Source organism: Ruditapes philippinarum, unplaced genomic scaffold (assembly GCF_026571515.1).
Source record: "Ruditapes philippinarum isolate M1 unplaced genomic scaffold, ASM2657151v2 ctg814_1_1_1_1, whole genome shotgun sequence".
Classification (NCBI taxonomy): domain Eukaryota; kingdom Metazoa; phylum Mollusca; class Bivalvia; order Venerida; family Veneridae; genus Ruditapes; species Ruditapes philippinarum.
In genome coordinates, this window is record NW_026853158.1 from 214,891 (window position 1) to 242,728 (window position 27,838).

Consider the following 27,838-nt stretch of genomic DNA (forward strand, 5'->3'; position numbering starts at 1 on the left):
AAAAGTAAAGAGGGGAGGAGTGTAGTGGTTGTAGGTATATAGGCCACTTCCATCAGCCTTGATGTTTGATTAACCCTTTAACGACGTGGTTGAGGTGTCCGTCTACGGACAAAGAGGTCTGTGGTTCAAAACCGGTTGGACCCTTGGTATTTTTATTGCCTCCTAATTTACTTTAATAGTTTACAGGTACATATATATTCTTAGATCAACATTTAAAAGAATTCACTGATAAATTAATAAATGCATGGACTATAACATGGAATTCCATAAACGACAGCCAACTGTTGACTGCTTACTGTCTACTTCTGACTAACTACTGCCTACTGTTAACTGCCTACTGCTTACTGTCAACTGCTTACTGTCAATTGCCTACTGTCAACTGCTTACGGCTTACTGCTCATTGTTCACTGCTTATAGCATTAAATATACCAAAACCTAAATAATTATGCTTGTCTGTGCAATAAATCGTTGATAACTCGGTCGGAATCCTTTGGCTGATACATTGCAGTAAGCAATAGTGTAAGCAGCGCGCAGTAAGCAGTCAACAGTTTGGCTGTCGTTTATGGAATTCGAGAATATACTGTATTATAATCAGGAGACTGCTTATGAATTTTGGACGATTTAGTGGCCTAATTCTCGAAAATAAGACGTATAATTAGAGAATCTCGTTGGGCAAATGCCTGGTTACACCTTCGCCTTTGCGTTGATGCCATATGTTGGTTTGAAATTGTAGATATATGGTATGGAAGGCCGTAAACGTTTGTAGGTCATATAATAATGTTTTAAAATATATGAGATAGGTGAAAGCTAAAACTGATATAACGTTGGATTTCATTTTTTTTTAAATATCACAATTAGTACTAAGAATTGTTTTCGTCATTGTACTTCGTTTATATTTGAAAGTTTGCTTTCCAAAAGTTTTTGTTCTATTTCTTTGATTACAAATGGGAGATTTGTACATAATATTTGTCATAACATTTACATTAAGTTTATAATTTACTATTCTTAAAATGATAACTAAAACTCTAATGCTATATCATGTTTTATGTAGTTTTACGGTTACACTAGTCGTTTATGAATATTATTGTTCACTTAATCATTACAGTATCAATTAGCATTATTTGATTTCAATATACTTGTTCTTGTTGGAAAATATGGATTAAAATGATTTGCACAAACTTGAGTTTATTTTTTTGATTTGACTTTGTAATCATGGTACCTTACCACATTATTAACTGTATAACATTAACGTGTATTTTATTTCTTGCGGTGCCTTGTGCCGCCGCATTGCGGCCTTGCCGCATAAACTGGTTCAAAGTTGTTTATGCGGTGATTTTCTCCGCATTAAAGAAATACTTTTTATGCGACACAAAGGTTCCCTGTCACCGCATAAAAACAATTAAAATGTTTAAGACTTTTTTGTATTAGTGACGGGGTGTTTTTTTGACGTTAAAAAATAAAATAAAGATAAAAAAAAAAAACATTTATCTCCTGCTAAAGTTATGTAAATGTGCATCAATCAAAATTGAATCGGCGTATGACATATTTTTTACCATTTATTGGACTGACGGACATTTATGATCATTCGTAACGTCATTTTAAACATTTTTAAGAGATAATTGTTAATGACAGGCCACGCAAGTTTGCTCGGTTGTGTACTAAATTTTTATTATGTCGTGAAATTGATTTCGCTAAATCGTGAAAATTTGCCGCCGCATTTGTCGGAAACAGGCGCGCAAGTTTTAGAGGCATATCTAGGCATACCAGTAAACTCGATTTTGTAAATGAAAGAAAATTATAAAATAAGATTATTTTACTTTAATGTATTAGAACCGTTCTACGGTAGTCTACAATGGAATCCCTGTTTAAGGGATAAATTATTATCGAAAGTTGTTGAAATATTAATACTTTACTTTTGTTTGGCTTGAAAATATATAAACTCAGGTTTCAACGTCTTTATTTTGGCAAAAAGGCACTGTTGCGCCGCATAAAAAGCAATTTTCGCTTTATGCATTGCGCCTAGCCGCATAAACGTGTTCACAACTATTATGCAAGGAAAATCACCGCATCAATGACTTTGAACCCGTTTATGCGGCAGGGCTTCTATGCGGCGTCACAGTGCCTTTTATTCGGCTGCGAAGCATCCAAGTCTTGTATGATTTTATATAACACACATGATTTACTGCGGCACTACACGATTTATTTTACGAGTTCCCAATAAAATCACAAGTAAATAAAAAAAATGTCTCGTACATAATTTTAACACTTTGGGGCACATTTTAAATTTCTAGCATTGTTGCAAAACATTTTTATTTTTCATTTTTGTCAAATGAAAAGAAAGTATTTTCTCATGTCCGTAAACATCCAATGGAATGGACGATTTCAGATTTTCATGTATAGGGGGTAGGTAATCGAGACTAAATATCATGGTACTAGACTATAAAGCTCAGGAAATGATGACGCATAGAATCTTGTTACCTGACCTGTCTGGATCTAAAGGGACACTGTTATGTATTGGACAAACACGCAAACTGTGTTACATTCTCATAATACAAAATGTATATCTGAAACTATCCATCTTACCTTTTTGCCTTAAAACTAGAAAATAAGTTCGTTATGAAGAAATGTATATTTTTTATATTTAACGCATTAAAGTTTTTGCAATCAAATAAACCGTGTGATAAGGAAATATTTTACTATTATAATTATACTTTAGTAACGATTCCCCTTTAACCCAGTAAAATGTTAAGATCAGATTGTAATTTATAACTTCGTGGTGTAACATAGTAATACATTTTTTTTTTGTTTTTTACATGCTGTTAAGCAATTTGGTAAAACTCAACAGCTGCCTTTTAAATAACAGTTTTTCATGCCTTTCCATCAAACAATTGTTTCGCAGCCATTTTACGCTTGTATAGTTATATATATTATATTAAAGTATCACGGTTCTGTTATACCTAGTTGATGTTATTGTGACGTGTGTGCTTTTCATTGGTCAGAAAACTGTTTGTGGTGCTAAGGACAATGCTTCAACGGAATGCCTGGGTTACATACAAGTTGTTTGAAATTTGTTCAAATTTGCATAATAAATGATAACGTTATGGAGCGGACAAGAATTTGACCTTCAAGTGTGACCTTGACCTTGACGCGGTAGGGACCTTGATGCTGCATGGGACACAATATCTAATGCCGGTGAACATTTGTGTGAAGTTTGATCAAATTAGCATAATAAATTAAAACGTTATGGAGCGGACACGAATTTAACCTTTGACCTTCAAGTGTCCCGCTACCAACTATTTTGATGTTTGGTATTAAATAGTAATAAGACACATCACGCAGTAATAATATGAATTCACGCGGCTTATATTTAATTTCATTTTGTTACCGATATAACCTCTGTTAATGCGATATATGTATTTGTGAAAGGTAGTTTTGTTACAAATATAAATGGAAACCAATCGGTCAATGTGCCTGATCTGATTTGACTTTTCCACCAAGTGCGACATTTAGCGTCAAGGGGTTGCGACATTTAGCGGCAATCGATTTTTGTGCGACATAAAGCGGCAACGTTGCGACATTTAGCGGTAGGCGATTGCGACATATAGCGTTGATTGCGACATATAGCGTCAACGTTGCGACATTTAGCGTTAGTTGCGACATATAGCGGCGTTGCGACATATAGCGTTGCTACACTACCTATTGAGCTAACCGGGCGGCTCAAAATGTTGCATACGAGTATTTATTTGACACCTGCATTGTTCTTCTTGGTTATTTTTACACATATTAACACCAAACTAACAAATACAGTATGTTTGTTGATTTGTTGCATGCAAATGAATCAAAACATTGAAAAACAACAATATGTTGAAAACACCATTTGACACCGTCTGTCGTGCTTTTCATGCACGCCACATAGAAAAAAACTGTGTAAAACCAGTCAAGATAAAATATAAGAACGTAGAAAGATAAAGATTAAAATAAGCTAAAATATTGTAAGTCATGAGAATATAGAAAGTTAAAAATCCTGTTTTAAATCTGATTAATTCTGGCTAGAAAGCACTGGTATTTAATGATTTGTATTTAGTAAAAACAAAGAAGTGAGTTTCAGTAATTATGGTGATATGTTCTTTTTTCAGATGAAGCTGCAAAGACTACTGACAAATGTTTGTTTGTTGACACTGAATTTTCCGCATATTTATGGTTTGTTCTTTTAATAACATGAATTATTTTAGTTGCATGGGTTTTTATGAAATGTCATTTCGGATTTCAATCGGACCATTTCGGCTATTATCAATCCGAAGTTTGAAGGGCCAAGATGATGCCATTGATCGGATTTGAAAATTTATTAGTAGAGATAGCTCACCCATCATTTACGCAATAAATGACGCAAAAAAATCTAATTTACCTAATCGCTTGATTGTTGCTTGATCAACAATTGTTTTACAATATACAGTTATAAAATATGATATGATTAAAACATCAGAGTGGTTGTTAATTTTGTTAGACTTGTTGACACATTTGATGTTTTGTTACAGGTTTCCCAGTAAAAGGTTTGCAAAAGAACGTAAAACGACCAAAAGATGATTCTCAGATAGAACTTAGTATACACGACTGGCAAAAATTAGTGCTTAATTTGGGTCCAGATCATCTGAAAAAGATAAATGAGCATCGGTACGGTTTACAGGGGAAAATCGACAATAAAACGAACAAAATTTTACAAAAAATAATAAATGCTCGTTTGAATCAGAAAAAGAATACTCCAAAACCACCTATTAATGGTAAAACTGATACAGAAAAGGCTGATGATATGACAGAAACGAAAGAAAAATCCAATTTAATTAAAACTGAAGTAAAAAATAAAAAACAAAAATCGTCTACAAATACAACAGTCACGACAACTCCATCCGATGTAATTTCTGACGTCACTTCATCTAGTCAGCCCAACCACACATCAACAACCGGACAATCCGATGACGTCGAAAAAGAGAATAAGGTCACCACAGCTAATTTGAATATGACTACTGAGTTTTTACAGACAATTGAAAATGTCACAAAACCGACAGGATTCACTGAATCTTCTTCGACCACGTCATCAATATCTGTACCATCATTATCAAGTACATTCTCATTGACATCGTCATCATCAACATCTTCATCATCGTCATCATCATCTACATTCAGCACATTATTATTTTCGTCGTCATCAACTTCAACGTCATCACTTTCATCATCAACCTCATCATCATCTAGCTCCGTTGAAACATCTTCTTCATCACCATCATCAGCATCTACTTCATCAAGCATTTTAACACCATCTTCTTCTTCTTCTTCATCATCATCAACACCTTCATCATCATCATCGTCATCATCATCTTCATCGTCATCAATATTCCTGACAAGCTCATCATCATTTCTATCGACACTTATATCAAGCCCAACACTATTATCATCAACTTCATCATCTTCATCCAGTATAAATACATCATCATCATCGCCATCGTCATCGTCCGTGTCAACATCATCATCGTCAATATCATCTAGTTCATACTCACACATTGATTTTATCAAAATTCTTCGCAAGATAAAGGTTAAGGCAAGTAATAACTGATATTATTTAGTGACATTACATAAATAGTAGACGTCCACAGTTATAGAAAACTTACATTCATATGACATAAATGATATGTCAAATCTGATAAAAACCAGCTCCTAATTAACGCTATTTGCAAGGATAATTTAAGGAGAGCTGAACTTTGGTCAGATTGATGTTATGTCCACAGTAATGGAATACTTTGTGACGTATTGTGCTAAAAAGATGCCATCTTTGTATGACTTTATTTCATAAAGGTTATAAAACAGTGATGCACTTATGCATATAATACAGTTTATTTTTTATCAAAAGGGAAAGCAACAAAGAGTTTGCATATATTCAAGTGGAAACTTTTCACCAACTCATCATAGTGTTTTACAACTTTATGAAAGTTATTTAAGAATATAGTAAATCTATCACGGTATAACAAACATACCTAGATGTTCAAGTTCTTTGGATACTTTGACAAACGGATGTTATCGGATAGATTTATCTGAGCAGTTTTCAACAGGAAACTAGGATGAGGACTGATGGGGAATACTGGGACGTCCCAGCTCACCATGTCAAACACCATTATATTTCGCTAAGGGCAATGACCACCCATACACCTGAATATTGTAGTTCATCGGGAAGAAAGTGTAAATTTACAAAATACTGCTATCATTTCCTAGTTATTGTTGTAAGAAACGGATGATATTAACGACACATCTTGCCAGCATCAGGGATAACTGTGCTTGATATAAAATTGTGTATTATTCGCTGGATAGTTATTTGTTACACTGTTTTGCTGCTGTTGTTTTTGTTGTTAGTTAGTTTGTTTGTTTGTTTATTTGTTTGTTTGATGTTTTTTTGTTGTTGTTTTAATAGACCTAGAACTACAGTTGCTGGAGAAAATATTCACATTATTTTCAGCTTAAATATAATTTAGAAAAGTTAGATCATTTGTTCGACAAGTGGTGATTTAAACTCAGTTTTAAATAAAGCTATTTCTTGAAGCAGACGACATTTACTTCAAGTCAAATTTATTTGCTCAGTGAAAGTACAATGTAAATGTATATGAATAGAAGCAGCTACATTCTATTGAATAAAAGCATGAATAATGAGTGTTGCGTTATATTTTAAATCAAATCTTTTGTGTTGTTTTCGGTACTTTTGTAATAATTCTACATGTCCATATAATTATATTATTGTTTGAGCTTGGGGTTTGAAAACGTTTGTTTGCAGCATAAAAAAAAACGAAAAAAAGTCCCTTTTCTATTGCTGGTTATTTTGTATGGGAGATAACCATGTTGATAAGAGACTTCATAAAAAACTGGATTGTCGCCCTTATATTATTGTATCTGTGATTTTAAGACATTTGGTATATTTAAATGCTTGTTCTAGACAGTTCTTTAAAAAGTAATTTGGACCCTCATCCAAACTCACGGAGAAAAGCTTGACCTTCGAAATGGCAGAGCTACCTAATGGTGCCACAAACTACATTAACTCGACAGTTCGGGGACAAATGAAATGAGCCGCGTCACGACAAAACCAACATAATGGGTTTGCGACCAGCATGGATCCAGACCAGCCTGCGCATCTGCGCAGTCTGATCAGGATCCATGCTGTTCGCTTTTAAACCCTATAGCAAGTAGAGAAACTGATAGCGAACAGCATGGATCCTGATCAGACTGCGCGGATGCGCAGGTTGGTCTGGATTCATGCTGGTCGCAAACCCATTATGTTGGTTTTGTCGTGACGCGGCTCAAATGTATTTAAGAAACACTCAATTTTCGCTGCCAGAGTACACAAATAACAGGTTAATTATAATCAAAACTGAATACGAAGCAGCGACTCTTACACAAGTGTTAGATTATAAGATATATTTGTTTTAGCTTAGAAAATTTAGGTTAGAAATAATTGTTCCATTTAACCGGAATTTCGGTATAACCGTGCTCGCTATAAGGTAACTGTACTACACAAGTGTTTATTTTAGCTCGCTTTCGGTGCAAACTATAATCTTACGATGAATCACTTAAAGTTCGTTTGCTCGAACTAACTATGTAACTACTGGTGCACGATTGGGAAACCTAAGCAGGACTCTAACCTACGATCCCCGGATTGAGAGGCAGACACTTTGACCACTTCACTATCTCGGTGCTACCCAAAAGTTAGGCATAACATTCTTGCATTCCGACTGCGCTAAGAAATGTTGGCTGACTAACTTTAAAGTTTCATTATGACATCACCGAGAGTGATCACGGAAGTTCCAAAACTGGAAGCTTGACAAGTTCATTCAAGAAATTCAGCAAGTTAAGTATTAAAGAATACACGAGTGTGCAAAAATTTTGTTTTAGAAAACAATGTTTTGATAATAAAAACTGTATCGTATAGGCATAGATATAGCTTTATTATATAACAATAACATAATAATATTAAGTCAAATCACAGTTGCTTTCAGAGATAATTTGTATATTAATAGATATGTCACAAAATTTGTAAGTCTACATGTATATAAAAAATGAGAATTATATGCAATCCAACTAGCAACTTTTCTTGCTGCTTAAATATATAAACATGTACTCTTGAATACCTCTGGAAATGTATACAACAATAGTCACTCAGTTTGCAAATCTGATCTTATACTTGTATAATGGTTAACTAAATGGTTTTCTCCTGGAATGAAATTTAATTAAACACTGATTAATTAGTTTTTCTTCTGAATTACCTCCTTTGGCGTGATGCAAAGATACTTAAAACACCGCTTTTGTTTCCAAGAGCATAACCATTGGAATGAGGTGCAATTGCGCGCGCAACCCGGAACTCGTTGTCCCATCTTACTATTTCTCTACATCTGCAATTCAAGTTCACAATGTGGATAGCACCATGGGTACTACTGTGTTTGGCATCGATGACATATATTTCTTTTGATGATGTATTGTATGAAATTCCAGTGGGCTCGTTTAATGGAAACTCTACGGTACCCCTGTACTTCCCAATAACAGTTCCATCAAGTTTAAACACAATCAAGCACTTCAGGTTCCAGTCACAGACAATCGCTGTGCCTTCTTCGGTAATTTCTATATAACGCGGGTAAGAAAACCGAAGTTCATTGTTAAAACCTGACCTGAAACTTTGAATAATTTGCCCGCCATTTATTCCCACTATGTCCACGACCGGTTCCCCAAATTGTGGAACCTGACCACAAACGAATAATTGAGTGACATTATTAAACGCTATACAGGCATAAGAACGCAACGTTGACATCGTACTAGTTGTTATTACACTGTTACTGGTTACTTTAATCTTATAAAATGTGTTCAGTTTTGGTACTGTAACAGCCACTATTTCATCACTCATCCTTGTAATATCCCACGGTTCTTCCCGAAATATCAACCCACCAAACGACTCTCCGTTGGCACCGAAATATTTCAGTTTCTTATTCCATCTATCTACGATTAAGAATGCGTCTGTTCGAACCGACATCAATGCAAATATTCCTGTAACTCTTCTATCATTGGCCTCATTGACTGAGAAAACCTTGGAGACTTTTGGGCGAGACAATCTGGGAGTACTTGTCTGGGTTGGTGCAGTTATTTCAAACTGTCTAGTTTGTAAGTCCGAATCGCTTAAATGTCTCGACTGTACTCTACTGTCTCGTCCAGATTCACCATTTAGTCTGCTACGACCAGATGGTTGTTGAGATTCAGGCATTTGCGAATACGGTGGAGGTGGGCCTGTACCTGGATAAGGTGGTGGAAGTTCGTCGGGTCCGATTGGAACTGGAGAAGACGTTAATCCTGGATAAGGAGGCGGGGGATCATCATCATTCGGAACAAGGTTTTGTTGTGCTTGCGATGTTGGTTCGTTACTTGTGGAGGCATTATCGCCTTCTGCATCTATCGATGCAGTGACTTCACTCTGAACATTTTCAACATCTATATCCGTATTTCTAGATGTGGCGTCAAGATCTGTATTGCCCATTACAGAATCACTTCTCTCTTGTACAGGAGAAATGTCAGTCCGAATATTTGTTAGGATCATCTCATTTGAAAGTTCACTTATTCTTCCTTCCGCAGTAGTTTCTAATCTTGTATCAAATTCATTAATCAGTTCGGTGATGATGTCAGCAGATGAATTTTGATTGTTTATATTATTATCTCTTTCAGAATATTCAATAGGTCGCGGCTGCATTATATCTATGTGTTCTGTGTTACAAGAAAGTTCCTCGTTGTTACTCAAAAGTTCCTCGTTGTTACTCGGTGTGTGTTCATTTAAGGGTGGAAGCGCAACTCTCAGTTCGCCAGTTGTTTGCATATTATCTACACCATCATCATCATCAGAAGTACTGACTGATTCATTAGAAATGGCTTGAAGATTAGCAACTTCGTTTATTCTCTCGCTTTCTAGTGTCCCTCTGTCTCTAGGGTCTGATTGAGAATTCAACACTTCCACCGAAGCCACGTTGCTATTTAATATAGTCTGTTCTGTTTCAGAATTGACGAAAAATCTAATGACAAGAAATGCATCTCTAACGGCTAATGCTTCCTTTTCTAACTGGTCACATTGTTTTAAATAATCATACGCATTAACAAGTTCTTTAACGTATTCGATTCCGTTTCTGTCCCTGTTACCGAAGTTTTGAATCACGGCGATTTTGTCTTGAAGAGAACTATTTGTAGCGCAACATTGCTGTATTTTTTCAAGGATTACTGCGTCTTGATCATCAACTTGTCTTTTCATCATATCTAACAATTCTTCTTCGTCTGTCTGCAGCTTTAATAGAATCGCTTCTCGAAGTCTATCATAATATTGTTTAATTTCACTTATAGTTTGGTTTCTCTTTTTCAGCATCCGGTCTCTCTTCTTGCAAAGACTTGTTTGGAATCTGTTCAGGGTATTGCTTGCTTTTTCTACTTTCTCACAGACGGATTGTTTCAAGACCCGACATCCTTTATTTACATTGTCACTGAGATAAATTACTGAACATTGGTTATGAAAATAAATTTCCGAAAACAAACATTTGTTGCAAAGGAACTTTACACATGTTAAACATACTGCTGTAAATTTTTGACCGTTGTGACAGGCACACATGTCCCATCTTGCTGGAATTGGCGGAGGTGAAGCTAAAGACGTTGGACTGCTTTCCATCGATGTGGAAGCGTTGTGCGTGGAAGTTCGTGGCGGGGGTGTTGTACTCTGTGCGGAACGACGTGATGAATGCATTGTATTTTGCGTAGATATACGTGGTGGCGGAGTTCTGCTTTGAGAAATACGTCTTTGTGAAATCATATTTGTTGTTGTTGTTGTTAGATTTTGTGAGGATGGTCGTGGTGGAATTATAGGGTTTGTAGAAGACATTTCCATTTATAGCATACACAATCTCTTTCCTGAATCTCTTCCCAAACTTTTTTTAAGTCGTTACAATTTCAGTTTGACTATAATAATTAAACAAAATCTTTTTTTAATTTAAATCAGTTATACTAAATATTTGCTAATTGTATCACCATGTCGTGTGTTAAGTAACACCAAACTTAAATCGTGTTTATATAGCCGTGTCATTTGATTCGAAATGCTCTGAAATTTGAACTTTATTCATGTATATTAGCAATACAGTTAACTTGGTTATAAGCTTTTATCACCCACTGTTTTGTTTATTTTCTTTTCAATAGGTATGCAGCTGAACTAAATGTTTATACCGTCTAAGTTTACAACGTCCGGTCTTCTTCAGTTGATAGATTGAATATTACGTAACAGTATCGATAAGATTTTCACTTTAATTTAAAGTCAGTTTGGTTCATGCTTGGGTACTTCACCGCTTCTAGGGCGGATAATATGAATCATATATACGGCAGTGTACTTGCACCGAACATGGTTGTCCTTTGTTTATCTGATAAAAACTGCGGTTAGTGCGGTTTACATGGATGAGCAAATACTGGATTTTATTTTCAGCTCTCAAATTACGAGACAGTTTCATGTACGATTTTCCCCTGACTTTTTAGTCACCTTGAAATCTCCCAGTTATATTTGCGATGATCTAATGTTGTTGTAAATCTCCAGTGAAATGGTAGTACGTCGTTCTGAAATGTACAAAATAATACTTTTCACTTTCCATATAAAATTACCTCATGAGAGGGTTGAAGTAAAAATTGAAGTTTGTTTTCTTTATCTACACGAGTTTCGTATTACCATGTAACGGAGGAAAAAATCTAAAATGTCCGACTATAGTGAAAATTCTGTTCTGTGTAACAAAAAGAACCATACTTAAAATAAAGTTTGTCTTCGACTTGATATTGGTTACAGTCTATAATGCTTTAAAGGCACACTAAGCCTCAGATAAAACTACACTTTTTATATGTGAAATAATTTGTCATAAATGTAGCAAAATGTGAACAAAGTGGAATTCCATACAAAATATTAAGTTCCTATACCTGTAATAATTGCCAAAAGACAAGATAAGCAAAATATTAGCTCTATTATGGTCAAAACTTTCGTTTTAGATCACTTAAAATAAATAGGTTTTAAAAAATGAAAAGATAGAAATTAAATTTTTAGGTCTTATTAGCCTTTAAAAAGTAACGTTATTGGGTATTATTTCCCCTTAAAGTTTCTATCTATCTTTAACTAGAACTCTCTTGCCAACGTTCTACCTGGGACCAAAAATTTTTTGGTCCCAAGTGCTACACAGAGAAAAGATACTATTTGAATTATAAGTACTCAAAATATAAATGTGTATGTAAATATTCTAAAATTCTTCATTCTTTGGTATGTCCTGAGTTTTACAAAAGTTTGTTATATACTACCAGTATTTTTTATACTGTACGGCATGATAAGCATGGCCTAACTGAGGATAATAATTATGGTCTGGCTATTGATTTTAAACAATAATGAATGATATTATGTTTCCATTTTAACTTTAAACTTACTCGTTTTAATTTGACTAATGAATTAACCCTGACGCAAATTTGTTTATCTAAATTGTTAAAAATAACAAAATGTTCAAATCTGTTACTTAAAGGCCCATAATGTCTCAAAAAATCATTTTTATTTCTCAAAAAATAGTTGTTTATTTTTGGTATCTTGTTAGTCTCCAAAAACATACTCAATATCTATACATAATCTATGTTCTGCTAAAAATTTGTATAATTATAGTGAATTAGTATTTTGTATGGAAGTCAAAATACTACTTTGTTTACTATTTGCTACCTTTACAACACATAACTGCATGTTCAGCGCTACTTTTTCAGTTGTAAAACATCTAACATATGCTCTTAATCCATAATTTAATCATTATTAATTAAATACATGTTTAACATTTCTAAAGTATTAAAAAATATGATTTTTAGAGGTATAATGTACCTTTAATAGAACAGATGAATGAATGAAGTACTGATAGACTGACATGTTAATATGATGACCGAGGCCTGTAGTATCGCCATTAAGACACCCAATAAAATTCTCAAAACTGTTTACATATCCTAGACATAATCTGTTTTTATCAATGGTTGTTAATGTCTCAGTGTTAAAGTTATATATATTTAATGTTCATATATCCATACATGTATTGTAGTACATGTATGTGTTTTATTACGACATTATATTTCTTTAAGTCCCTAGTTATACATAAAGATCTATAGATAATCATAAAGATCTATAGATAAGAAAGAAAACTTTTACACAATTCATTCTGAAATCCTTGTCACGATTTTTACCTAAAATTATACCGACAGATTGTGTTTTATATGTACTTGAACTTGATGAATGTGTTTTTTTTAATTGTATAGCAATATAATAACTATGTTGATTTATTTTATACACATGCAGATTAGTTTTATAATATAATCTTTAACTACCGGGTTCTTTATAAATGCCTATGTGACGTCTAATTTCATGAAGAATAATAAAATGCATGTGCATTTGTATATACATGTATATTATTAACACCGCTTGATGCATGTAAGTTATCTTTGACTTGCTCAATATTGTCGCATGAATTTTGCTCTCTTTTGAGGCCGAAAGTTATTTTTTAAGGTTAAGGTAGTTCAAATATCAAAATACAAAATCCGAGGTACCAACAGTATTGAACCTGGTCGGACAGCACGGGGGTGTACATGTAGGTTGACCCGACTCCATACTAATGGCAAAAGTCACTCCCGATCCCAGTTAAAGTGATACTATGCTCATTTTTTTTCGCGGACTTGAATATATATTTTAAAAAATTGACTGTTTAGAGATAAAAGAAAAAAAATTCTGCCTAAAATATAAAGACTGCTCCATTTTTTATACATTGAACGTTACAGGTATGATTAATAGAATCTGTCTTCAGCTATGTCCTTGAGTTATATTACTTATAATTGTTCATGCGAAGTAAAGTATAAAATTGAAAGGAATTATACTTATTTTAAATGTCACCTGTTCACTCACCATATACCCTTGGATGGACTAAATAATCACTTTATGTTTATGTATTTTAGGTTAAATGAGTGTCCATCCGGCCTTTCAGGCACTGAGTGTACGGACCACGGACATGTCACTGAGAATAAGGATTATAAATATATACATGTAGCCTATATATGTGGCATATTCGAATGTGTGTCTGTGGTTGATTAAAAAAATCAACGGAAGTAGACTTAAATATTTGAGGTTAAGACACATTTACTCTAAAATTCATTTTAACAGATTAAACACACAAAGGTGTGTGCCTGCATTAAGTTTAAACAAATAGGTTGAAGTTTGTTTCATTAAACATTAAAATCACGATTTGCAATGAATTTAAATTTCATGCGATTTTATTCAAGTGATATTCCTTATAAAATGATAAAATTATGTGGCATATACAAATATATATACATGTGTATAGATTTTTCAACTATTTTTTTTTATCTTTAAAAGAAGTAAAAGAAAGGCATTTGTTTGTTTCAATGTTTAAAGCGGGATAGACTAGGAATAGTAGAATTAAGTAGCTAGCTCTCTTTGTCTTTCAGTTTCGACAATCTTAAACCTAGATCTAGCTTAACCGACACTCGTATTAAATTACATAACCTGGCATGACAATGACCCTAAATAATAATAGCATCATCATCATCATCATCATCATTACCATCATCATCATCATCATCATCACCAACATCATCATCATCATATATTTTAATGTGTAGTATAATTCACATGGATCATCATGATCATCATCATCATCATTATCATCATTTATATGTACTATATCTGGGACCAAAACTGTTATTTTTGGTCTCAGATATAATTCATTTAGGAAAACATAAATATATGTATGCTTACTTATTCTTTCTTCCTGACATAATGTAATTTCCATTTTTTATCTTCCTCTTTAAAGGACACAGACAAATTTAACCTTAGACAGATGGAAAATCCCCTTAACCTTAACTGTCTGGCTACATGCATTCAATCATTGCATACCAATTTGATAGGGTTTTTTTATATCGACTTCCGTAATGTAGATAAATATGTATAACCAAACATATGAGAGTGAATCATAATAAAACATAATCATACCTGGTTTAAACTGTATCAGGTAACACACGGTACTCAGTTGTCCGGTAAACTCCAGTGGCCGTTACCTCTGTTACCTCGCTGGATGGTTTGTTCGCACCAGACTTGTTTCAAAATTGTTAGTAATTAACCTATTTCAAAACGTGTTTTGTATTGCATTGACATGTCGCCATTTTGAAATACGACTACCGTAACTACTCGGTTATTATCGTATAAAACGTGCCTGTCAATATTTTTACCTTTATGTAAACATTACGATAAAACGGTGTGTTAAAGGGAGATAACATACTGCTAAGAAATTCGCTTCAATAAGTTATGGTTATCTTTCTTGAATCTAAGTAGCGGTTAAGCTGGTGGAACTAATGCGACGAGTACAGGCCATAATCAGCCTGCATATTAGTGTAATATGGTCTGCTCTGTTCGCTGATTCATGTGTCACTTCCTATTTTGACATATTCCCTAAAAAAAGATTTTTACAGCTAAGAAAATCAAAGAAAAGTCGCTGTTTTAGGTAGGAAATATAACAAAAAATAATATAAAATATGATATACTCTGAGTTTTTTTCTATGAAACTATTAATTAAATATCCCTTCCATAGAGTTTCGTTGTACAATGAAAATCGTGTTGGCTGCACGTATTCTTTAATTTCTTTCGTAGTGATATTTCATTTATTTTTTGTCGTCTGCGGATGAGATCTATGCCGGTGTAACGTTGTAAAGTGACCTCCATAGAATAATTACCCCCACAGTCATTATTTTATATAAAGTAGTGACCCCCTTCTATAAACTAGTGACCCCCTTATATACAAAATAATGACCCCCTTTATTATCTATAAAATATTTACCTCCACGTAACATAATCTGTAAAATCAACGTCATATTAAATTTGCGTATAGATCTTCGTGTTGTTGCTGTTGTACTTGTTGCTGCATGCTTCTGATACTACTGCGATAACAGCTGACAAAACAACAGTAAAATTCAGAGGTCCCGTTAAGAATATTTAAGAACATTTAATAAAAAAATGAATTTTAGAGTACTATTAAATGATTTCAGAAAGTGTTTTCATATTTTCTGTAAAGAATGAGTTCGAAGCCCAGAGCAAAACATATTTTGCCTTCATTTAGGCAATTCAGCTATATAGGCCATCATCTTTTTATAGATAAATAGGTATTTTGACTGAAAGAAATTAGTTTTATATCACTTAATTTTAGAACTCTTTTAGAACTAATAGTAACACCATGCATATTAAGCAAACATCTAATAATAATGCGTATCCGAACGAAAAACAGTGATTTTATCAAGCGGGAAAAAATGAATTAATATTGTTAAAAAATAGGAAATGACTACATACTACTCAAAATGATTCGGCAATAAATTCATATTAATAATGCACTAAAAAGCAAGTAAATACTGTTCTTATAAGCTGAACAATTACACAACATGACAAAAAACAACAATAAAAAAACCCCGCTAAAGTCGTTTGTAGTTTTCATCGACAAAATCGTCTGTGGTCTCTAAACTTAAAAGAATCTCGAACTATTAAAACCATTTAATACGGTGTTCCGTTCGGACAATTGTGACTTTTAATTTAGTCTGTACCCGCGATGCGCGATGGCGCGATAGTACGATGGTGAAAACACGATGGAACGATGGTGAAAACGCGATGAGCGATGGTGAAAACGCGATGGCACGATGATGAAAACACAATGACGCGATGGTACGATGGAGAAAACGCGATGGTACGATGGTGAAATCGTGATGGTACGGTGGTGAAAACGCAATGGCACGGTAGTGAAAGAGCGATAGTTCGATTGTGAAAACGCGATGGCACAATGGTGAAAACGCGATGAGATGGTGAAAACTCGATGGCGCGACGGTACGATGGTGAAATGGCGATGGCATACCATACCGCGTACCATCGTACATCGCGGGTTAGGATGAAATAAAAAAAATCACGATTGTCCAAATGGAACACCGTAATTTAATTAAGTACGCACAAATAATGCCCTAAGAAAATAAGCCTTTTTACTCCAGTGTCATTCATTGTACAAAAAAGCCATTTGCTAATTAAAGAAAATAAAATATCTGAGTCGCGCAAAATGAAGGAATGTTGTCCCTGTTTATGAGTACTCACAATCAGTGCAATATAATTATTATTTTTATCTTTCGATATTTATAATGTCGGTCTGGCAAAATACCTGTATACACTTTTCTTTGATTGCAGTAACATAAAGCATCTTTTAAAAGTGGAGCTATACCGACTTAGGTTGATGTTGTTGTTGATATTTCCATTTTTTCCCTTCTTCCTCATTAATTGGGCATATTTAAATTGTGTGCAGTGTAACGTGAGCATTCTGAAAATGGGGATCTGGTCTGAACTTTAAAAAAAGTGGCTCAATGTCTCATTTTAAAAAAAAGATGTAACTATCGGCAGAATATTTCATTTTTTGATTGTTAAAAGGCGATTGAGGCATGTAAAAGGACTATATTCTATGACAGCTATGGAAGTGATGTCAAAAATCTTTTATATTTGTGTGACCAATAAGATACTCATATATACCCCTACAATTAGGCGCGAAGTGATGAAGCAGATTTCCAAAAGGCTTTGTAAGTTTCGTAAGTTAAAAACAAGAGCTGTCGCAGGAGACAGCGAAGCTCGACTTTCTAAATACTGGACGCAGTGAGGAAGACAAAACTATGAAATGAAAATCAGTTATAACATTAATATCTCTCTGTACAAGTATCAAGAAAATACCCAAATGTTCTATATTTTGCACAACATATTATGCATATGACATTGTCAATTAAAGTTGAAAAGAAATTTCTATGCTTTAATGGAAAAGACTGCAATTTGAAATCTAAAGTAAATTCCTTTAGTAACACAAATGAGAAGAGCAAAGAAAATTTAAAGCTTTTAAATTAAAATTATAAATTCAAAGAGGAAATAGCTTTGAAGATGTTCAAGTTTCAAAGAGCCACTGCAAAGCCTTTTGTCAACTAAGGTCACCTCAGATCTAGTTTTTCAGTTAGAAGATGCTGTAAGAAATAATTCTGAAAACCAAAACTATACCGGATGCATTTTTACCATGGGTATAACAAATCTCTGCTATTCATGTGCCACCATTAAAAGTGGTCATTCTTTCTTCTGTTTTGATTCTCACAGTCGAAATGTCTGTGGAATGCTGTCATTTGATGGAAAAGCTACCATGACTACTCACAATGATATCAAATCATTATGTTTATTTATTAGACATTTGGCTGCATCTCTTCATCTTTCTGTCTTTTGAATTGTCAGCTTATTTGATGAACAAAATGACTCTGACAGTGTTTTTTCAAGGTTTCAGCTCTGTTAGTGAATGTGAGTTATCACAAAGACTTGCATTTGTTCCCTGTGATGTTGATGAATTCAGCATAAGTAGTTTAAGTTCGTGTTCAACCGTTAATTTGTCTGACTGATATGTAACCATGCATTACTTCTTTTTTAACTTCAGTTTGACCACCAAGTTAAACATAAAACACTTCCATAATTTGGTTGGCAATAGTATTTAGATTTTAAATAATTGCTAGCTGAAAACTTAAAGCTTCAAGTTTTCCTCTGCTTAATCGTTAGAAATCTATCCTTTTGTGAACTTTAAATATGCTTGTGTTGACATTTGATGGGTAACCTGTGTATAGAAAATTGTTTGTTACGTAATTTAGTTATTTACATGCTTATTTGATAATTTAAATATCTAATGAAGATGTATCTGTAAGGTATTAAAACTTCAAGTTTTTCAAAAGCATTTTTGAGCTTGCTTACATGATGATTTTTAGCATTATTACTAAATTTTTTTCTTATTAACAAACAAAAAAAAATATGTTACTTATCACACTAGCTCATGCGTTAGATATGCGAACAAAATATAGAATAATACTGTTATTGTGTCTGCTGCACAAAGGTAGTATTTTTAAGAAGATTTGATAATTTAATTTATATCAATGCTTATGTTGTATGTGATACTGCTTGTTTTCAATGCAATATAACCATTTCATAATTCTTTTTTATTATATACTTATGAATGTAATATTGAGAAATATTGATGAAATAAAACGCATGTTTTCGTTTTTCTGTACTGTAGAAATTTTTTCACTGCAGTGAAAAATATTTTTCATATTTTCACTGGTATCTTGCCAGACTACTTTCTTCTTAATCCAGCCAATACGAGCAGTCTTAAGAATTGTAAGGTAAAAAAGAGAAAAGGTATAAAATAAACAGAAAATTCAAGTTCTTTTCTATAAATACAGGATTTATTTCCATCTTGTGATATGAAAATTACCATATTTTTACTTGTTACTACCACCACTCGTGAAATATTTATTTTCATACCACTGGATGAAAGTTAACTCTGTAATTATAGAAAAATCTTGAATATCCTCTATTTATATATTACATTCATGTATGTATTTATTCTTGGTAGGGCTATAAAGTTACGCTGTAATATATAGCAATTGTGTTAAGATTGTGTTGCACGAGATTTTCGTGCATCAACTAACCGTATCAGATTTCTATATAAAGTATCGAAAGGTGTTTTCAAATCACTCGAGGTAATTGCATTGCTTTATTCGCATGTCTATTTTTCCATCCCATCCCTCCCACTCCTACAATTTGATTGAGTACACAGGTATCATATCAGGTTATTGTTGTAAAGAAAAAGAAGCTCATTTCGATGGTTATACATTTTCTGTTATATTTAACAGGTGATCACGTGGAGGGAAATCACGCCCGTTCGTTACCCAAACAAACAAGTGGCGGGAATGCGGGCCAAAAAGAAGGTTTTTTTTCCCTTTTTTTCTCTGAAATTCATGATGTTCTTGTGTAAAGGTACATTATAAACAACCCCTTTCCTCCACAATTTTCCTCGGCACAAAGCAGAAATTTTTTTCATGGTTTTTCGTCCCCGTACTTCTTTCGTGAAAATGCGCGCACCATTATTCGAAGCCGAGCGAGAATTTTCCACCGGGTTAGAATCGACACCCCATGGTAAGTAACGGCTTCTTTCAACTCAAATTCGCATGTTTCTTTTTACATTAAAGATTATATGTAAAAGAGGGCTTATTTCAAGCCAAATTATCCTGAAAAATTGTCAGAAAGATTGTGATTTGTATTGGGTCATCTTGGATGAAAAACTAGGTCACAAAGCCCAAATATGGAAAACCTTGTTAACAGAACAGGGCTTATTTCAAGCCAAATTATCCTGAAAATTTGTCAGAAAGATTGTGATTTGTATTGGGTCCAAAGATGAAAAAAACCTTTTAACACACAAGGTAACATTTTCAGTCCAAATGTCCTGGAAAGTCAGAAAGATCATTTTAGTGTTTTCTAGCTTATTCGTTCTAATTTGGATTATCTAGTAAAATTTTATTAAAAAGCAATTATCATACTCAGGTGAGCTGTATAGTGGCCTTCAATGGCCCCTTATTTTCGAAAGGAATATTGATCATTTAACAGCTGAATTGTTATTGTTATATGAAATATGTGAAAAGAATACAAGTTTATTTATTTTCAGATATGAGATTTATGATGTTTATCATTACTATGGTTATTTGCAGAATTTAGAAAAAACTTGTGTTTGTATTGATAGCTTGACTGCTTTTCATTTGTATACATTTTTGTATTTTCATAAAAAATTTTCAAGTTTAAATTATAAGGGGGCAAAATAATGCCCTACTTTCCTTAATTTCCCAAACGCCCTTCCAAGGTCACTTGAAAACAAAGTTTTTGGGGGCTTCCATGGCCCCCCCCTTAGAAAATTAAGGGAATTTTTAAACCCTTGGAAAACCAAAAGGGAACCAAATTTAAAAAGGGGGCCCCCAGCCTTGGGGAAGGAACCCCCTCGCCCTTTTAATTTAATGGTTTCCATTTTGTTTAATTTAAATAAAAATAATAACCCCCCTTGGCCCCAAATTATTTTTCACCCCAAACCCCCCAACCCCAGAATTAAAATTTTCCCAAAAGAATCGATTTTATTAAGAATTATTAACATAATTAAATTTAAAAAAAAAAAAATTAAGGTCCCTGCCGGGTGACAACCAATAAAAAATTCTAAAATAATTTTAGCTTTGGTGGGCCCCCTTTTTAATTGCCCTTTTTAAAAGGTTTTTTTAAAGAAAACCCCAAAATTAAGGGGTTTTAATAATTTTACCCAATTTGGGCCCAATTTTCGACCAATCTTGATTTTAGTGAAGTCATTTAATATATTTTTCATATATTTTTCACTTTCACTTTTGACTTTATTTGACTTTTGTTATACCTTTTTGTATTTTTTTTTTCACTTCTTTTTCTAATGTTAAAATAAAAATGTTGAATTAAAAATTTCATTGTTTGTGTTTCATTTATCTATAATTTCATTTTTATTGAATTTATTTTTTCACATGTTAAAATAAAAAGTGTTGAATTAAACACTTAATTGTTGGTGTTTCATTTTTCCAGTATTTACCCAAGAAAGTTGCATTTCTATCAGTAAAATAACAAGCTAACATAAAGGTTTATCTCCATGCAATTATCTGCAGAACAAAAACAAAACTTAGTTTTACTGCTTGATTACTATAGTCTGAAACAAATGAGAAAATTGAAGTGAAAAAAAAAAAATTCCACATGTTTATGATAGCTTGTATTATATTCAATGTCTGATATTTCTTTTGAACATGGGCAATATTTCTTTTGAACAATATGTCATGGGCATATATGGTATCTGGTTACATATAAATATCTGGTGGTTATTTTAAAGAGTGTTCCGAGACCTTCCTATAGCAGTAAAGATGAAAAGTTGCCGTATAACCAATCAAGGTATAAAAACATCAAACGTTTTCAAAAGTTAATTATTTGCCAAAGATGGACTACGTTTTGCTTACTTTGCACTTTGGCAGCTGGTATAATGATTGTGAGTTTGTATGGAAGTCATAATACTTCTTTGTTTACATTTTACCACCTCCGTGGCCGAGTTAGAGTGGATGACTTCTAATCCAGTTACCTCTCTTGCGTGGGTTCGATCCCCGGGAGATGCTTTGGTAGTTTAGCATGGAGAAAGATAGTCAAGTACTGGTGTAACTCTCCAGGAACGATGGTTAGGAAACTACCGCCTATATGACTGAAATACTGTTGGAAAAAGGCGTAAAATGAAACAAACAAAAAAATACTATTTTTACAACACATAACCGAGTGTTCAGCGCTACTCTCTTCAGTTATTCAACATCTTACATGCTCTAAATTAACACTATCAATTTATAAAGGTGTTACAGATATTTTCAAAGGAACACCTTGGGGTGCCACTCCCTGTATTATTTAAGGCACAAGCGGGCACCTAAGTAGAACCACTGATGTTCTGTAAGCTAGATGGACTAAGCTTCATTTTATGAATGAATCCAAAGTCCCTGTCGGGATTCGAACTAACAGCAGTGAGGGGCAAGTGGTTCAGTCAATCTTACCACTCGGCCATAATTATTTGATTAACAAGTCAAAATAATTATTTTCACATGCCAAAGCTAGATTCTGAAATATTTTTGCTGTGTCAGAATCTTTCTTCTATTATACAAAATAGCACAATACATGTGTATCTGATAATCTCAACACACAGTAAAATTAGTTGAAACATCTGAGAAATTTACTGTTGATCACCCAAAAAATGATGCCTGAGGTGATAATTGTTTCAAGTGACTAACCACCTGGCCAAAACCAGCTTGCATGAAATGGTAGACTTATTTTTGTGCTAACCAAAATAGATATCAGTTTCTTTTGATTACCATTATGAAGAAGAAGAAAAACAAGAGCGATCAGTAATCACATGTCGCCTCATGATGGCCAATTTCATGTTGGGACAAATTTTGTGACAGACGGACAGACAGACAGACGGACAGTGCACAACTAGACTTGGTACTGATCATTCCAGTAAAGTTTGGATAAAATTGCACCAGTAGTTTATGAGGAGTAGTCCGGACAAGCTTTTGCGTATCTGGCAACACACAGAAAAAAAACACCTTTTTATCAAAGGGCCATAACTCAGCCAAAAATCATTCAACCAGAAAACCCGTGCAATATGCGCAAGGACTTGAGCTACAGATCAATCCTGTTAAGTTTCATTGAAATTGCATTAGTGGTATAAGAGAAGTAGTCCGGACAAACTTTAAAAAATAAAAATTATTAAAGGGCCATAAACTCAAACAAAAATCATTGAAACCGGGAAATGCTGACAATATGCACAACTAGACTTGGTACTGATCATTCCTGTAAAGTTTGGATGAAATTGCACCTGTAGTTTATGAGGAGTAGTCCGGACAAGCTTTTTGTGTATCTTTGGCAACACACAGAAAAAAAGAAACCTTTTTATCAAAAGGGCCATACTAACTCGGCCAAAAATCATTCAACCGGAAAATCCTTGCAATATGCGCAAGGACTTGAGCTACAGATCAATCCTGTAAAGTTTCATTGAAATTGCATTAGTGGTATAAGAGAAGTAGTCCGGACAAACTTTTAAATGAAAAATTATCAAAGGGCCATAACTCTGACAAAAATCATTGAACCGGAAAATGCTGACAAGATGCACAACTAGACTTGGTACTGATCATTCCTGTAAAGTTTGGATGAAATTGCACCAGCAGTTTATGAGGAGTAGTCCGGACAAGTTTTGTGACGGACGGATGGACAGACAGACAGACGGACAGACAGACGACGGAGAAGTGATCCCTATATGTCGCCACTACTCCGTAGAGGCGACACAAAAAGGTGAAAAATAGAAATTATTTTTTACCATCTTTTTTTTTTAATTAATTTTTTCACTACAAAATTTTAAAACAGCATTCATACAATAAACAATTATCAAACATTCAAACAGTATACAGCCATTAAAAAACAAAAAGAAACTAGAACTCCGCGAGTCGGATGTGTCGCCTTGTGAACAATGTATTTTAGGAGAAATGGCCAGGACAAAAATGAAATATGAAAAATAACAAAGAGCAATAGCTAAAAAAATAATAAGTGCAGAGCAGTTGTTTCTGTGCACTGCACTTCTTATCAATAAGATCTATCATTCTATGATGTTTCAAGTCCATAGCTTTCATACTTAAGGAGAAATGACCAGGACAAAAGTAATGTAAGAAAATCAACAAAGGGCAATAACTCAAAAAATAAGAAATGCAGAGTATCAGTTCTTTTGCACTGCACTTTTTCTTAATGAGATCTATTATCCTATGAAGTTTCAAGTCCATAACTTTTATACTTTCGGAGAAATGGCCTGGACAAAAATTAAGTATGAAAATTAACAAAGGGCCATAACTCAAAAATTAAGAAATGCAGGGTACTGAATCTTGTGCACTGCACTTCTTCTTAATGAGATCTATCATCCTATGAAGTTTCAAGTCCATAGCTTTTATACTTAAGGAGAAATGGCCCGGACAAAATTAAAGTATGAAAATAAACAAAGGGCAATAACTCAAAAATTATGAAGTGCAGAGTACCGGTTCTTATGCACTGCACTTCTTCTTAATGAGATCAATCATCCTATGAAGTTTCAAGTCCATAGTTTTTTTAGTTGAAGAGAAATGGAACGGACAAAATTAAAGTATGAAAATTAACAAAGGGCAATAACTCAAAAAATAAGAACTGCAGAGTACCGGTTCTTGTGCACTGCACTTCGGGTTATTGAAAAAAGCATGCATACCAAGTTTGAAGTCAATCAGACTTCTAGTGACTGAGTTATGCTCCGGACAAGCTTTAGGGGACGCCGACGCCGACAACGACAACGACGCCGCCGACACGGACGCCGCCGACAAAAGTAACCCCTATATGTCACCTTTTCAAGGCGACACAAAAACTCCCTTAAAAAAATTGTTAAATATCTTTAATAATTTTTACAGTCTCTTCATTTTGAACTGTTTATCAATTATTATCTGGAAAATGTACCATCTGAGAGACATTGATAACTTCTTAATAGGAGCTGAAAGTTTTATCCATTTTATATCCAAATTCACAAAGAAATTTTCAAAAATAGTTCACTGCCACATGTTGAAAATGTCAAATTAAGTCTCATTGCATCGATTGTGTGGAACCTTGTAAATTAATTTTTTTGTTGTTGTCATCCTCTTCTAAAGGCATTTACTCTGGATCACTTCTGTTCACAGTTTAAATACTCTATTGCCATAATAAACTGAAATAAGAAAAGAAATATTCAAACTATGGGCTTAACATTAAATACCACTAAATATTTCGGTCATTGCACATGTTACAAAATAAAATATCTACATGATGTACTTAGTAAACATTGTAATGAATCAGAGTGGTTGAACTACAAGTATCTTTAAATATTTAACAGTGAAACATAGTTTCCTAAATAATTCTTAAAAAATCAAAATGTTGAGTGGTCTGTTTGTAAAATACTGTTATTCTTAATTGATAGCCAGTTGGCTGGTATAAATTATACACAATAAAATGTTGTGTGACCTTAAGAGGGCAAACAACACATTACATATCATAAATGTACCAAGTGAACTTTTTTTTAATCCTTTTGTGCATACAAAAGTTATTAACCATACACAAACTCTAGCTACACTTAAAGACTCTATGGCAAAAGCACTTAGTTCAACACACTTGCTGTGACCTTGATGGTTAGTTCAACACACTTGCTGTGACCTTGATGGTTGACCTTTCAGCTAGGGACCTTGGTCTTAATATTTATTTCTTATTAACTATGAGCATGTATACCAGTATTACATGTAATTTATTTGAGGATAATCTTCTTTGTATTTCTTAATTGTATATCATGCTACGGTAAAGTTAGGTTGGAAGAGTTTGGACTCTACATCTATTTCATGGGACTCCTACTTTTTTCAGTTTGGGAGATCCTGGACACCTACTTGAAAACTACTAGTTAAGAGCCCTATGATGCTGACTACACACAAAGTGTAAGATTTTATGCTCACACAAATATACTCAAACACTTACACAAACAAGGACAGGGTTAAGGATGGCATATAAATATAATTTCTTGTACCTTAACAAAGACAACTCTGGCATCCCTTCATCAGCACCTTTCTTGAATCCTGTAATCATAAAAAGAAATAGAAGTGTTAACTGTTTACCAAGATATATCTTAATTCAATGGACTCCTCTACGTTTCAATCTGGACACAATCATTCATTATCTTTGGGGAAAATATATACTGACTAAATAGCAAACAGTGCAGACCATGCACAGTTGGCACCAATGTGTTGACTAATCTTGGTCTGCACTGACTGAAATTTACATGTGTGGAATCAGTTAGCTCCAGCAGGCTAATCATTAAAGCAACTTAGTTTTTCTGGTTTTAACTTGATTCTTTTTACATTTAGACTTTTGGATTCTTATTTTCTTTCCTTTTTAGTTTTAAAAATATCTATCATATATTAAACTTGTGAAGAAAACTCGATCAGAACTTATTTGAACTATTCAGGGTAAAAAAACACTGCATTGACATGGCAGGTATCCACAAGGTAAACAAACCCTTGGTAATTTTCTCCGCTTTTCCAAAACCTTACCAAAGTTTGGGTAGGTCAGAGTATTAAAAGTATGAGCTTCGTATATTTTACATATGTACTTTGGGCAAGCCTTAACATGTTAATTATCTATAAACCAATTATACATTATACATATAGCAATATAAAAAAAGAAGAATGTCTAATGTGTATAGCCTTAAATCTGTGGTTTATCATACATTAAATTATTCAACTGCATGTTTAAAAAAAAAATCTTAAAAATATCTTAAACTGTATATTAATCAATTTTGAACAAAATATAAATAACGTATAGTCTACCATTGCCTAACTACATGTACCATGTCTATAAACAGTAATGTAACATTTCACCAACGAGTCATATTACAATTCACCACAGAGTAATAACGATTCACTACAGTTAAATAATGATTCACCACGTGTTATAATACAAATTTTTCAAACCCATCTTCAAACTTTTGTAGATATAAATCCTTTAAACTTTTTTCTTTTAATTTAAAATTTCATTCATTACTTATATAAATTTAATATCAAGTGGACAATATTAATAAAACTGGATTTTTATTTAAAAAAAAACAAAAACAAAAAAAAACAGAAAACGTGAATACAAACACATATTATTACCAAAATTACAGAAGTTATTAACAAGGACAATGTGAATGTCAAAACATATTATGACTTTATGTACATTTATTGCAAGTCAATTACAGATTAATAGACAGATAACTATTTTCTCTCAGGTATCTGACATGTTTACAGAAAAAAATTTACATGTATATATTATGTTTTTAATTTAGATTTCTTTTATTAACATATTACTTTCTTGTAAAGAAACTTGATGCCCTGGATACTATTTATTATTAACTACTTTCATCAATGAATGAATAACTCACGAATTCGAAAACCTAGCTAAACGCCGTTTTCCGGTACTTTCTGTACATAGCTCTGGGGAATTCACCCAATGGAATGTAATAGCGAACTCGATGTTTTCGGCCTTTTTTAAAATCAAATTGAAATAAAGTAATTATTTCTTTATAAGAAAATAATTAGATATCATTGTATGAATAATTCCATACAAAAAATAAAGTAAATACACAAGTTAACGCAGAAAATAACCTTATTTCAGGGCCGGCAAAATCTCAGAAAATTGTACTTGTCCATGGACAAGTAACCTAAGAAATTTACTTGTCCGTACTCAATGTTCACTTGTCCGTATTTATATTTA

The 27,838-nt window shown here is 33.4% G+C and overlaps 2 protein-coding genes and 1 long non-coding RNA gene across 3 annotated transcripts; all 3 read right to left on the bottom strand.

The window, feature by feature from the left end:
* Positions 1-4,935: 4,935 nt before the first annotated feature.
* LOC132735398 (coiled-coil domain-containing protein 1-like) lies at positions 4,936-5,556 on the bottom strand. Its single transcript, XM_060722341.1, has 2 exons — positions 5,424-5,556; positions 4,936-5,327 (listed from the first exon to the last, which is right to left on the bottom strand). The coding sequence occupies exons 1-2, from the start codon at positions 5,554-5,556 to the stop codon at positions 4,936-4,938; spliced, it is 525 nt and encodes a 174-aa protein (XP_060578324.1).
* A 2,406-nt stretch (positions 5,557-7,962) lies between these two features.
* On the bottom strand, positions 7,963-15,301 carry LOC132735484 (uncharacterized). The gene is made up of 2 exons (XM_060722443.1): positions 15,098-15,301; positions 7,963-11,649 (listed from the first exon to the last, which is right to left on the bottom strand). The coding sequence occupies exon 2, from the start codon at positions 10,934-10,936 to the stop codon at positions 8,294-8,296; it is 2,643 nt and encodes an 880-aa protein (XP_060578426.1). The 5' UTR covers positions 10,937-11,649; positions 15,098-15,301; the 3' UTR covers positions 7,963-8,293.
* Positions 15,302-25,181: 9,880 nt separating this feature from the next.
* LOC132735353 (uncharacterized) lies at positions 25,182-27,055 on the bottom strand. The gene is made up of 2 exons (XR_009626444.1): positions 26,115-27,055; positions 25,182-25,271 (listed from the first exon to the last, which is right to left on the bottom strand). It is a non-coding gene; the product is annotated as an uncharacterized LOC132735353 (long non-coding RNA).
* Between the last annotated feature and the right edge of the window lie 783 nt (positions 27,056-27,838).